We start from the raw sequence: 15,159 nt of genomic DNA, 5'->3' as shown, positions 1-15,159 counted from the left end.
TCTACAATAAGCAAACCGAGGGAGACCCCTATATAACATTTTAAGCAGCTGCCATCTCGATCCCGTCTTATGAATTGGCTCGAGACAAATTCGATTAAGATTAAGTTGGTGTAGAAGCTGTGTATAGTCTGCTGTACGTTGGCGATGTTATTTATATTCCATGTGAGAGGAAACAAAATTGTTAAAATATGTTAATGATGTACACGAGTACGTGAAACATTTTGCCTTAGCGGCCAATATAAATATAGCTATCAGTTAAACAGCCAACCAGCAAAGTATGGAAGGAATTCCTAGCTGAGGAGTGTATTTAAATAAATTTGTTTATTCATCGACTGTAACGAACTCGTACGTTTTTGCACTGGGAAAACGTTAACATGCATTATTTTTCAATCAATTTAACACAAATGTGTATGTAACCTTTCAAAACATGTGAGTTATAGAGAACACTTTGTTTCAAAGTACAAAAAAGTTACAACTCACACAGAACAGTATAAATACATGCACGTCTTTTATCTTTGGCTCTTACTTTTTTGTTTGAAGCATCGCGTTTTGTTGTGAGAATCAAATTGACTTTGTGCACGTCTTAATAGGTTAAAAGATACTGCATTGCGCTCCGCACTATTGACGATAGACGGCCGGATATAATGGTGACCCTAAGACGGCAAAGCTCGTAGCGCATTAATCAAATTAATGGCCCTGTTTTAACAAAACGTTAATCAACATGAATTAAGAAGAGGAAGCGAAAAGGTCCTTGAGCTTTCACTCAAGTAATTGTAGGCAAAATATAAGTGAATGAATTATCTAAAGCTTAAGAGTTTATTTATTAGTTGCTATTGTTACTGCCTAAAAAAACAAAAAACAGTAATTTTAAAAGCAATAAACATATTAATAACTTATTTGGATATTGAACCAAGCATATAGTAATATCAACCTCGAAGGACCATATTTAAACCTGCGCTGTCTTAAAAGTAAGGAATGCATGTTGTCGTATTTACGTTTCATTCTTTTCTTGAGATATCCAAGTTTGTGTTGAACACGACGCAAGCAGAAAGTGACCGTTTAGACTTTATCTATAACCCAATTCTGTGTTATTGATTTCCTGTTCAACATTCGATCATTCTTTGTAGTAACTGCGACGAATGACGTTTTTTGCAATCCGATGTATTTTGCTACATCAAACAGAATATGTATTTCTTATTTTAAGGTTCTACAAAATGTGTTTAAAAATGTTATTTTAAATTATAACGTAGGTACGTGTACGTATAAACCTCAAATAGAATAAATACAGTAATTTGATGTTTTAATAAATTTAGGGTTTTTAATTATAATGCCCTCAAAATAATATCATTAGGGTTGGGTCGGGTTAGTAACCCTGACCAATGCTATGTGAAATAATAATTAGAGAAGTATTGAGGTGAATGTTACCTATTTATAGTATTACTTTTTACTGTAATTTTGTATTATTTATACTCACATAATTTTCCTATCTGATTAAAATGCATGTCAGATCTAAAGATGCGAAATTTTTAGTAACAATCCTGGTCCATGGTATCAAAATTGAAATATCTGCTGACGGATGAAAATAAAAATCTCTTTGTATCCGTGATACAACGGGATCCCTTCAACCTGCATTTTCCCATCCCATTCGCAATGACAACATACCCGTCTTCCGTTCTTTATCATCAAGCGGATAGAGCTTCAGAAGATTGCTATATAATGACGTAATAATTTCGTAGGTAGTACTAATCTTCGAGTTCCCTAAAATAAAACTTGTACAAACCTCTACAACATCAGTGATGCGGACCCGTCTCCCGTTCTCTAGCGCGGTGCCGTCGGGCGTCACCTCTATAAGCATGGGCTCGTTGCCGGGCCGCGCGCTCGAGCTCGCGTTCGAGCCGGCTTTCTTCTTCCTGCGCCGCGGCTGGGCGTCCGACGGCCGCCGCCGCACGTGGAACATTATAGAACCTGCGTTATAAAAAAAATAGCTGTTTGATTCATAGTTTAGGTACATCGATGGTATCGTTCTGGGATAAAGAGCAATTGGTCCCAAAGCGAAGCATAGCGGGAATTCAAAGATATACGAGGACAGAATACTTTATCAATATATGGAACGTGATAACAAAATATTCTTATTCCCACACAATTTCTCTGAGAGGGTACGATATTTGATACGTCGACCCAAGAGGCCGCTGGTGTAAATTACATGCAATTTAAAAAACATTTCCAAATGACACATCATAAGAAAGATAGGAAGAGTTTTTTTTTATAATGTTTTATTTTAGTATTTAGCTTAATGCGATAAATAAAAATTCAACATCTTCTGTTTAGTCTCTAAGGTTTAGTCTATGAGTATAAGATGATAAACGAGTCAGTGACTAATGCGCCAGCTGACTGACAGCATAACCGGCTAATTGACAAGGAGCAGACTAAGGGCGCGTTCCCACTATGTCGTAACGACTAATTTATCGTTCGACGACTGTCGTCTTTACCTGTTCCCATTATAACGATTGTTTGTCGTCAACATTTTTTATCGTTTAGCGACTGTCGTATCTAGTTGTTCCCATTGGATCGCGACGACATTTTATCGTTTCCTGGCAGTCGCTTTGTCGTTTACACATCATCAGCAAGCTACAAATCTAGTCGCCTCTGCGTTCGCTTGGTGATTACTAGTGCGTTTACTCTCCTGAGTTCAATGGACGTCATAGAGTTGCCGTCCACGATTTTTTATCGTTTTACGACTGTCGTGCTTGCCGTTCCCACTGTCACGACAAAGTGTCGTCACTGCAAAAACTGTCGTAGACGACAGTAAATTGTGTCGTTCTAAATGTGAACACCTCCATTTAAACATATAAGCCACGACACTTAAAACTACACGATTATCTGTCGTCACGACACGGTGGGAACGCGCCCTAAGCAGATTATTTTTAATTTGGAGTAATTATTCCCTTGTCTACTCTATAATTATACAATATGTGGTTCAATATATTATCATTTCCGTTTGCGATTTACATCTTACGTCATACGTCATTGTCAGCATCTTTCTCTTAAAACAGTTCAACCAGTAATTGTCATTTCAGTAACTGCAAAAAGGAAAAGAGCTTTCGCCGATAGTCAATTAAAAGCGTTGCATTTATAACATTCCCCATCGTGGTCTATTAACAGCTTTGGAGTGTTTCATGAACTTGGAGGTGTGAGTGCGGCATGGCGCCACGCCCTCACCTTTTGGTACACGGCAGACGCCGCGACGGCAACGAGTGAGCGTCTCTAGTGTCAACATCATTAGTGTCGACTGTAGTTTTCCCGCCGCGTCTACTATATCAATCTATGGCCAAAGATACAAAGGCGCCGTGACATGTGTGTAAATGTCACGCGGTACGTTTTATAAATCTATACATATAATAAATCTGTAGAAGGGTCAATTCTGTACATTGAAAATATTGAAAAAATAAATAGCAGGGGGTGTTACTGGATCGATACCAAACCCAAATATGTGATTAAAAAAATTTTTGTCTGTCTGTCTGTCTGTCTGTCTGTCTGTATGTGAAGACATCACGTGAAAACTAACGGTTCGATTTCGATGAAACTTGGTATAATTATACCTTATTATCCTGGGCGTAAAATAGGATACTTTTTATCCTGAAAAAATACGAAGAAAAAAAATAATCTTAATTTTTCAGTTTTATCCATAGACGTTGTTCTGTAGAACAGCGAACACACGTTGGGTATTATTATAGGCCTAGCCGTATTTGAGTCCAATAGATATTTATAAGATGTTATTGTCAGAGTTACTCAAAATGGAGAAATAAACCATCCACGCGAAGACCGACATCCGCGCGGACGGAGTCGCGGGCGGAAGCTAGTCGTTCATAAATTGACAGTCAACGTTCAGTGCAGCGGCAATCAAAAAGCTTTTATAGGAATAACATAAGCACAGAAAGTTTTCAAAACGTAGTTTCTAGTCTTCGTTTGACATATCTATGTATAAGAAGGATATTCGGGTGCCTTTTGGTTCACTGATCTCTTGATGGACAAGTAAGTGATCATCCATCTGTGTCCTGCCTGAACGAATCTTTCTATGTTACCTATAGTTCACGCCAGAAATCAAACCCAGGACGCCTTAGTTCTGCGCACACGCGTTTACCTCTCCCATTGTATTAAGGAGGCGGTAACAAAAGTAATACATATTAAACCTTAGATCATTAATAATGATCTAAGTATTAAACGTATAACGTATATGATACAATTACTAATAAATATTCAAATTATTTTAGTTTCGACACGCGTCATAAGCCATTAAACCAATTTGTGGACGTAGTTCACAATCGATCTAACATAGTACATAATTACTACATAAATACCCAATGGAGGTTTGTTTATGAACATAACTCCAGCAAACTATGTTTAATTCATGAAATTTAGTACTTCAGCTTCTCGATTCCACCGCGATGGCCAATATTTACTCACGATGGCGGCTTTAGTTATCCATTGTTAAATCTATACTTAATATTATAAACCTGAAGAGTTTGTTTGTTTGTTTGAACGCGCTAATCTCGGGAACTACTGGTCCGATTTGAAAAATTCTTTCGGTGTTAGATAGCCTATTTATCGAGGAAGGCTATAGGATATATATCATCACGCTAAGACCAACAGGAGCGGAGCAATGCGGGTGAAACCGCGGGGAACAGCTAGTAAATAATAAGTTTCTATTATACTACCTATAACATCAATTTTATATTACATCTATTTTATGTATATAAAGTTAAGGATTATAGGTAGTTAATATTTCTAGTACCTATATTGTTTTTGTTTCCATTAATATAATAAAACATAATCAGCAAGAATGGATGAATCGATATATTTTTATGACACAGGTTCCTATAGTTATTTGGATAAAACACACTTATCTATACATATAATAAAATCGTAGGAAAGTCAAAACTGTACATTGAATATTTTTTTAAAAGAATACATAATCCATGATCTATAATCGATATAGAAGCCAAAAATATAGTTTTTAGAATTTTGTCTGTTTGTCTGTTTGTCTGTATGTTTGACCGAGCTAATCTCGAAAAGTACTGCATAGATTTACTTCAAATTTTGCATGAATATTCCTAAGAGGTCGGGTGAGGATAGTTTAAACATATTATCATGATATCACCTTCGGGGGAGGAGCTGTGAGCCTTTATTTTTCTTACATATTCCGTGTACTACGACAGCGTACAATCTAAAGACTCATGTTTAAATGTTGGTTTCGAGTAAGCCATGCTATTATCTAGCTTTACAAAATAAAAACTATGTCATTTACGTAATTTGGGCAGAGAAACAGTTAAATGAATTTAGTAGTATAAAGACAAATCTGAAACAGCGCCATCTATGAAATTTCGTAAAAATCAAATCAATTTACATGTTAACACTACTGAAAATACTGTTGAAAATTAATAATTTAAATATAATCATGTTATTTATTTAACTCTTTAACCCATATCTTCCCTTCCCTATAAGGTGCGCTTATATTTCGTGTGAATATACTACATTTTTAAAAGTGAGGGTAGATGTTTATTATTTTAAGTCAAACTAGACACCATTACAATCTCAGAGCAATATTACAATTAATCTAATATTGATAGTGTTCATTGGTTACATTTCTTAAAATCTTCGTGTTTTATAAATTTATAAAGAATAGAAAAAATTCGATCACGAGGCGGGACTCGAACCCACATTAATAAAGTTAATTTAATAATTAATTAATTACAGGTTAGTTAATTTCGTGATCGAATGTTTCTATTCTTTATAAATTTATTATTTATAAATTTATATTTATAAAGCATTTGAATGTCATAAAACCAAAAAATAAAAATATCAAATTCAATCTTTGTGTTTTGTGAATTTTCACCATGCGTTCCCACAAAAGGTAAGTTGTTACTTTTATAGGTATTTATTATTATTTATAATGATAGCAATTCATGTTTTTTAAAGTGAAACTTTTATTACATCGTCTCAAACTTTTTGGTCTGTGTAGCGCATGTCGCGTGACGGTCGAACCGTACGATAATTATCGTACAAATACGATAATTTTGTGCCTAAGTTTCACTTTTACCGTGGTTTCATAAAACCACACAACATTTTTATTGGTTTTATAAAGGTTTTATATTACACTTTTAGAATGAAATAATAAAATGATGAATTCTTTTTGACTTTTACAAGATTTTGAGGTGCGTTGGGAACAGTAGTTTGTTGATAAAATTTTATTTGTAAGTAGCTTTTTTTATAGATTTACAGTTAACTTTAGATTTTTTATTTACAGATTCAATGTTCATAAAATTATATCGCCTTTGGAAGACGATTTCTGCTGACAATTTTACAACACCACTTGAAAATTGATGATTTGATGATGAAGATAGTGGCAGCGAGGATTAAGTGGAAATTAGTAATCATCCGCTTCGTCAATTTTTGACTGAAGTTAATGTCCAACGTATGGTTCAATCATTGGAAGTATCTCGGGTAATTTTGGAGGATATTTTTCAGGAAGGAGAGAAGGGGCAGCCAACCACATATCAAAGTACTACGTTTTAGTACCGAAAAAAATGTTATTGCCAAATGAAACATAAATTTTGCACTCACAACTGTACAAGTTATGATTTTTATTCTGACTTTGCTGTTATCTGATTATAATATTTATCGTTATGGCTATCGACCGTACTGGGATGAGAGTACATGATATACTCATCATCCAGGATTGCATAGAGCATTTTCACACTGAAAAAGATGTTTTCTTTGAATCGTAGTTGCTTCATTTATTTATTTTTAATCATTTTACATAATATGTTTTATATTTGCCCATTTTCATTATATTTTATAAATAAAATGGAACCAACATAACTTTGTTGTGTATCATTTCTCTATTAATAACCCGTAGGCATATTTTCCAAGCGCCCCATTTAAGGTGCGTTCCTGAAATTTTAATGTATACTTTTGCCTAATATAAGCTCAAGCTCATTTTTAGATGAAAATAACAAAGAGAACTTATTTATTAAAATTTAGTAGATAAAAGAAATTATGTTACGATTTTATAAGAAAACACAGTATATTTATTAGGCGGCGGTGATTTTCCAGGCAAAAGATATTCATCAGCTCAATAAAATTGAATAGTATGTTGTTAGTTATTCTTTAAATTCACAGATTGTAATGAGCATTTCCGCATGCAAGTTGTATCGTAGTTTAGATATATCATAGTTTTGACACATTAAAGTTCCAACAAAACCCTCAAATTTTTGAGCAGAGTTGAGCAAGATAATTTAAAAAATGTGCTGTGTTAAGTATTATAGAAAAGGTTAGTTCGTTGATAATAATTATTATTTCTTCATCATTTACATGTTGTTAAATGTTAGTAAAAATAAACTTTGACTGTTAATACTTTTGTTATGTACCTACATATAAGATTAGAGGATGCATGGGGCCACCCAAGAAGCTGCACCTGTTAGCAATTGCGACATCGCGCACACCTGCGCTTCGAGAGAGTGTTGCGGCAATCATCGCCACCGCGACGCTGCAGCTGCCCCGCCGAGGAGGACGAGCACTCTTTGTTCCAACATTGAACGGGAGGGACATAGTTTAAGTTAGGAATAATTTATCATGTAATTTTTTTTACAATAAATTATTAATAAGTAAATTTCGGTTTTTTTTGCGCCTTCGCGGGCCGGTCGATATAATTGGCGCAGTCGGTAGGATGATCCTCGAGAGCCGTCTCTCGGAACGCGAAACTACAAGCATCGAGTATCGCCATTCCATCGGAGGGACGACGACGGGGACCAAGAACCTACATCTATTGGCCGCCGCAACGCGAAGGGTATCCGAACATTGATACTGCAACAAAAGGCCGAAATGAAAATCCTGTAAGTACACTAATTCTCTTAGTGACTTGCCACCCCTAGATTTGTAGTTTTCCTAGATTACCCATTCACGGGAACCGAGGAACTGTAGTGCGTAGGTAATTATTAATTAAATATTAATTCATCGTGAATTAATTTTCTAAAAATTCAAATATAGGTATTAGGTTGACAAAAGATTAATAAGTTTAGATATTAATTAATTACGAATTAATTAATTTTCAAATTTTGCGAATTAATTCATTTTATAATTCAGATATATTAGGTAAAGATTATTAATATTTTTTTATATTAGTTAACGAAGTAAATAAATTTAATTAAATTTAATATATTTTATATATAGGAAATACAGATATTTAAAATGTCAGATTTGGATAAAATTTTTAATGCACTTAGGCTTTTGCCAGAATTCGATGGTAATGTTAACGTTTTAACAAGATTTATACATTTAAGTGACCAATTGGCTGAGGAATTTATAGAAAAAGATCCCGGAAATACTTTAAAAACTGCCGCGTTATGTAATGGTATTTTAAATAAAATCACTGGGCCCGCAGCCCGAGTTATTAATGCAAACGGTATACCTACTACTTGGCACGGTATTAAAAGCGTATTAGTTAATAACTTTTCTGACCATAGGGATGAGACCGCCCTTTATAACGATTTAGCCTTATTAACGCAAGGTCGTAGCTCTCCTCAAGAGTTTTACGAAAAATGTCAACATCTTTTTAGTACTATAATGACGTATATAGCATTACATGAAACAGTCGTTACTACTCGTGAGGCAAAAAGGGACCTGTATCAAAAATTAACACTACAGGCTTTCCTACGTGGCCTACGAGATCCGTTAGGCTCACGTATACGTTGCATGCGCCCCGCAACCATTGAAAAAGCATTAGAATACGTGAATGAAGAACAAAGCACTTTATACCTTCAACAACGTAATGAAACTTTTGATAGGAAACCCCACGTACCTTTTAGAATGCCGTACTCGAATGAACCGTTTTATAGACATAATGATTTTAGTGAACCTATCTCTTCTAAACTACAGCCTTTACATTCGTTCAGACCGCAATTTAAGCCACCAAATTTTAATCGAAATTTTAATCAACCACAGGGACCAGCACGTCCTACTCGTACTATGCAAATTTTCCGCGCTGCACCCCCTAACTATAACCCGCAGAGCAATACGTTCAGATTGCAGCCTAAACATCCCGCGCAACCGAAACCGCATCCTATGAGTGGCGTTAGCCATTACGTTACAAAGACTTTGCCACCAACACCTTTTGCACGCGCTCATGATTGGTCAAAATTTGGTAATCCACCCCCGAGTAATTACTTTAAGACTAGGGAGATGAATCATAATGAATATATAGATAACGAAGAATATTACTGTACCGATTTATATCCTTATGAGGATAACTATTATAATAATGAATATTACTGTACGGAATATGAACCTTATGTACATTACGAACAGACAGACGCACCTGAAAATTCTGATGAAACGTGTGACGTACGTTCAGAACACGATCAGGATTTTCAGAATCCACCAAAATTAGAAAAACCAAAATAGAATTAAATCTACACACGCAACGTCAACTTCCTTATATTCAAATTCATAATCCTCCACTTAAATTGTTAATTGATACTGGAGCTAACCAATCTTTTCTTAGCCCTGATGCAGTACAGAGATATTTTCCTGACGTTACTCTTAATTATGACCCCTTTGAAGTAAGTAATGTTCATGCTGTAACTCGTAGTAATTATTCTATAACATTACCTAGTTTTCCTGAATTTAATGACCCTGACGATATTACATTTTTCGTTTACAAATTTCACAATTATTTCGACGGCTTAATAGGTTCAGATTTGTTAGATAAATGGGAAGCATCAATTAATTATAAAACTAAAACTTTAAATACTTGCAATGCTACGAATCGGTTATTAGTATATGACTCACGGAACGCTAATCTTTATGAGGACGTCATACCCGCAGGAAGTAGTAAATTAGTTAGATTACCTGTAGATGTTGAGAATGGAGACGCTATTATACCGGAACAAATTATATGTAATTGTCATATTTCTGAATGTTTAACGAAGGCGAGAAGCAATCGCGCTATCGTGGAAATTTCTAATCCAACTCGTAATGACGTAATTTTTTCAATGGATCGACCGGTATGTGCAGAGGTTTATAATAACGAGTGCACGCGCACCAAACGTTCGTCCGACCGTGTGAAACAGGTATTATCTCGCTTGCGTACTGATCACTTAAATAATGAGGAACGTTTAAATTTAGAGTCATTATGTTCACAGTATGCGGATGTATTTTATATAGAAGGAGAAAACTTAACATTTACGAATAAAATTAAGCATTCTATTAGAACTAAGGATGAAATACCGGTTTATACGAAAAGTTATCGCTATCCATTTATTCATAGGCAGGAAGTACAGAATCAGATAAGTAAGATGTTAGAACAGGGTATTATTAGACCATCGGATTCAGCATGGAGCTCTCCTATTTGGGTGGTACCTAAAAAGGCAGATGCATCCGGCAAAGTTAAATGGCGTTTAGTTGTTGATTTTAGAAAGTTAAATGAAAAAACTTTGGATGACAAATATCCGATTCCTAATATTACGGATGTCTTACATAAATTGGGTAACTGTCAATACTTCACAACGCTAGATTTAGCAAGTGGGTTTTATCAAGTGGAAATGAACCCGGCTGACATTCCAAAAACTGCTTTTAGTGTAGAACATGGTCATTTTGAATTCTTAAGAATGCCCATGGGTCTAAAGAATAGTCCATCTACTTTTCAAAGAGTAATGGATAATGTACTGAGAGAATTGCAAAATTCTATTTGTCTAGTCTATCTAGATGATATAATAGTATTTAGCACTTCTTTACAGGAGCATATCGTTAATCTTGGGAAAGTGTTTCAGAAATTGCGTGAATCCAACTTTAAAATACAAATGGATAAATCAGAATTTCTTAAACTCGAAACCGCGTATCTAGGTCACATTATTAGCAAAGATGGGATAAAACCTAACCCAGATAAGATATCTGCCATCCAAAGGTATCCTCTTCCGAAAACTCCAACCGATATTAAACGATTTCTAGGTCTATTAGGTTATTATCGGAAATTCATACCAGATTTCGCTAAAATCACGAAGCCCATGACACAATGCTTAAAAAAGGGTTCAAAGATAACATTTTCTAAAGATTACATTGAATGTTTCGATAGGTGTAAAACATTATTAATGAACGATCCAATTCTTCAGTATCCTGATTTCAATAAAGAATTTATTCTTACAACTGACGCGTCGAATTTAGCTATCGGTGCTGTACTCTCTCAAGGCCCCGTTGGTTCCGATAAACCAATTGCGTACGCTTCACGTACACTTAATAGTAGCGAAATTAATTATAGCACGATTGAGAAGGAGCTATTAGCAATTGTTTGGGCAACGAAATATTTCCGTCCTTACCTTTTTGGCCGTAAGTTTAAAATTATAACTGATCATAGGCCCCTTCAATGGGTCATGAATTTAAAGGAACCTAATTCCCGTCTCACACGTTGGAGGCTCAAACTTAGCGAATACGATTACACCGTAATTTATAAGCAGGGAAAGCAAAATTGTAACGCCGATGCTTTATCGCGTATTCAAATTAACAATGAGGAAACAGATTCTTTAGCGGTTAATCCAACAGAAACAACACCTTCATTAATAAGAAGAAGTTCAGATACAATTACTGTTAATTCGAATTCAAGTACGATTACTGCACATTCGAAATCAGGTACTCTTACAGCAAATTCCGACACCGTCACAGTTCATACTGACGCGGAGAACCCAATTCTAGATATACCTATAACAGATCACCCGTTGAATAAATTTAAGAGACAGATAGTTATTACTTTAATAGATAGAGTACCGAGTAAGCCTATAATTTCAAAACCTTTTGAAAATCATACTAAGATAGATATTAATGTTAACAAAGCGAATATTGATAGCGAAATAGTTTCACTAATTAAAAAATATGTAGATCCTAAGATAAAAACTGCAATTCTAGTTCATCCCCCTGATGCTATGTGTACTATAGTTCCAATAATACAGGCTAATTTTAAAAGTTCATGTATGGATTTAGTTCTTACAAAATTAGAATTGCAAAATGTCAAAGATTACTTTAAGCAACAGGAAATAATACGAAATTATCATGAAGGCAAAACTAACCATCGCGGAATTAACGAAACTCATTTATCTTTATCTAGGAAATACTTTTGGCCTAAAATGAAGGAAGCAGTAACTAAATATATTAATGAGTGTAGCATATGTGGTCAAGGGAAATATGATAGAATTCCAGTAAATCCAAAATTTCGAATCGTAGTTCCTCCTACAAAACCTTTTGAAATAGTACATCTCGATTTACTTAGTATTGATTCTCAGAAATATCTCACTATAATAGATGCATTCTCTAAGTATGCTCAAGCATATTGTTTAAAGGACGCAACCGCAATAAGCGTAGTTCAGGCTCTTTTGACGTTTGGTACACATCATGGCTTACCTATGACTGTCGTAACGGATCGAGGTCCTGAGTTCACGAACCAAATATTCAGTGAATTTGTAAGGCTTCATAGAATAAATCACCATAAGTTATTAGCTCATGCACCTAACGAAAATGGTATGGTAGAACGGCTTCACTCAACTTTATTAGAACACATACGTTTACTAAAACTTGAACGACGTGGTGAATTAATCATTAACTTAATGCCGTATGCTGTTCTTGCCTATAATAGTTCGATCCACAGTTTCACTAAGTGCAGGCCTCTTGACATTATAACCGGTCACTTAGATCCCCGCGATCCTGTAGATATCGATCTATCAGAAAATGTCTTACAGCAATATATGCAGGAACATCGCGATAGTATGCATAAAGTATTCAAAATTATTAATGAATCGTCTTTGGAACGCCGTACTCAAATTACAGAAAACATTAATAGGAACCGCGAACCCGAAATACAGTATTATCCAGATCAACAAATTTTTGTAAGAAATCCTAGGGCTAGTCGACAAAAGACCGCACCGCGTTTTACGCACGATACTGTACTGGCTGATTTACCTATTCATATCTATACTAAGAAGAAATATGGCGCTGTTGCTAAATCTAGGCTTAAGAGGGTACCTAAATTGTTACAGAATCCTTCCTCTGATCCTGTGCCTGATTCAAGCCGAAGATCTCACCCTGACTAGCTTGGATGACGGACCCGGTATATTACCATTTAATATTGGAACTGCTAGAATTGTCACTCATTATCATTCATTTTTGCAAATTATTAATTTAAAGGATATTCGTGATAGTATAACCATAGTAAAGGATCAATTAAATTCATTAACGCCTAATTTGCACGATAAATTATTTTCGCTTTATAATTCACATATTGAACACTTGCATTATAAGATTATTAAATTGTCAAATCAGTTGGAAACTTTTGAACCCAATCGCATAAAGAGAGGTCTCATAGATGGTTTAGGTTCAGTTATAAAAAGTATTTCTGGTAATCTAGATTATACAGATGCAATTAAATATGATACCGCAATTAAATTATTACAAAATAATGAGAATAAATTGATCACAGAAATGAATAATCATATAAGCCTCAGTAAAGATTGGATAGAACAACAATCTGATATTTTAAACAACTTAATTAAAAATCAGGAAAAAATTGAAATAGCTATAAATGATTTAAAGGCCAATAATTTAAATGTTACTCTATATATAGATTTAATTCAACGCGTAGCGATTTTATCAGATAATATAGATGATATATCTGAAGAATTACATAGATTAGAAAATTTATTAGGTTTTATTCGTGCGAAAAGTACGCATCATCTTATGTTCAATTCAAATTCACTAAAAGAAATGCTAAATAAATTACACAAATTTTATGGCAAAGAGCAAATCCCTCAAGTTAATTATAGAGAGTATTTTGATTTAGTTAAACTAGGCTATTATTATAGTAATAGGAATATAGTTATAGTTTTTATGTTCCCGGTTGTCCTTCCTGCTACCTTTGAATTATTTAAATTATCCATAGTTCCTAATAAAGATAGTAAAGTCCTAATTCCACCCTATCCTTTTGTGGCAATTCACGACGAGGATTTTATGTACATGGAGGCAGAATGCCCGAAGTCTGGCCTAGGGTATCTATGTGAGGACAAGCTGAACCATCATCGATCCAAAAATGACTGCGTGTATCACCTTATTACCACGCAACGAGTCGTCGCATCTTGTCTCTTCACGCCTGTGGAGCTCGGAGCGCCCGCACTAGAAAAATTAGACGACGCCCACTACGTCATCAGTTTCCCCAAGCCATCAAAAATCCACTTATCATGCTCGCAAGATCAATATGACGTCATTAAAGGAAGCTACTTAGCCACCATACCCAAAAACTGCATTCTTCAAACGGAGGCTTTCAAGGTAGTCAATCGAGAAGACCATATCAAAGGACAGATAATGAAAATTGCAAACCTGCCAGATTCCAGCCAATATAATACAGATGAAGAAGTTCTGAAGTTGAATTCGATAAATTTGGATAAATTACACGCTAGTAACAGAGCTATATCAATGGAAATGCCTATCAGTACTAACAACGGATACGAGATTCTCTATATGCAGCCTTCCATAATACCGATATATGTTATATTAATAACGAGTGCAGTTGCCCTAGTGACATGGTACGTCGTACGGAGACTGCGTACATCAAAGCCTATTACTACGAGTGTTCATAGTAATCAAAAAGAAGAAATAGAACATCAATCGGCGGAGGGTGAAATTTCAGCGATATTAACGAGCCTTGCCCGCCAATAATCGCTGAACTTCAGGAGGGAGGTGTTATGTACCTACATATAAGATTAGAGGATGCATGGGGCCACCCAAGAAGCTGCACCTGTTAGCAATTGCGACATCGCGCACACCTGCGCTTCGAGAGAGTGTTGCGGCAATCATCGCCACCGCGACGCTGCAGCTGCCCCGCCGAGGAGGACGAGCACTCTTTGTTCCAACATTGAACGGGAGGGACATAGTTTAAGTTAGGAATAATTTATCATGTAATTTTTTTTACAATAAATTATTAATAAGTAAATTTCGGTTTTTTTTGCGCCTTCGCGGGCCGGTCGATATAATTCTTTTGTTCAGTATTTACCTGTATGATTATTGCTTGGTAATTAATATGTATATTTTCATGTCGTATAGCTAATTATAAACATAAGTGTGATGTGA

General features: G+C 35.2%; 2 protein-coding genes across 13 annotated transcripts in view; one reads left to right on the top strand and one right to left on the bottom strand.

The window, feature by feature from the left end:
* cno (adherens junction formation factor afadin) overlaps positions 1 to 15,159 on the bottom strand; it is an 87,395-nt gene that overhangs the window by 28,053 nt on the left and 44,183 nt on the right. For all 12 annotated transcript variants that reach the window (XM_089701074.1, XM_089701083.1, XM_089701072.1 and 9 more), the window contains one exon: positions 1,781 to 1,965. In XM_089701074.1, the coding sequence (XP_089557200.1) occupies positions 1,781 to 1,965 (185 nt within the window). The remainder of the gene's footprint in view (positions 1 to 1,780; positions 1,966 to 15,159) is intronic.
* Positions 12,973 to 15,064, top strand: LOC149484785 (uncharacterized). Its single transcript, XM_089701051.1, has one exon. The coding sequence runs from the start codon at positions 13,027 to 13,029 to the stop codon at positions 14,746 to 14,748; it is 1,722 nt and encodes a 573-aa protein (XP_089557177.1). The 5' UTR covers positions 12,973 to 13,026; the 3' UTR covers positions 14,749 to 15,064.

The sequence above is a fragment of the Colias philodice genome, chromosome 11 (genome assembly GCF_061535455.1).
Source record: "Colias philodice isolate Cphi_HAF_F1 chromosome 11, ilColPhil1 Martin Lab GWU primary, whole genome shotgun sequence".
Taxonomy (NCBI): Eukaryota; Metazoa; Arthropoda; class Insecta; order Lepidoptera; family Pieridae; genus Colias; species Colias philodice.
Note: the sequence above shows the minus strand (reverse complement) of the source record. Positions and strands in the feature narration are given on the sequence as shown.

What these genes read in the sequence shown, in the direction of transcription:
- LOC149484785 (XM_089701051.1), top strand. Translation starts at nt 13,027, where the DNA reads ATGGCGCTGTTGCTAAATCTAGGCTTAAGAGGGTACCTAAATTGTTAC.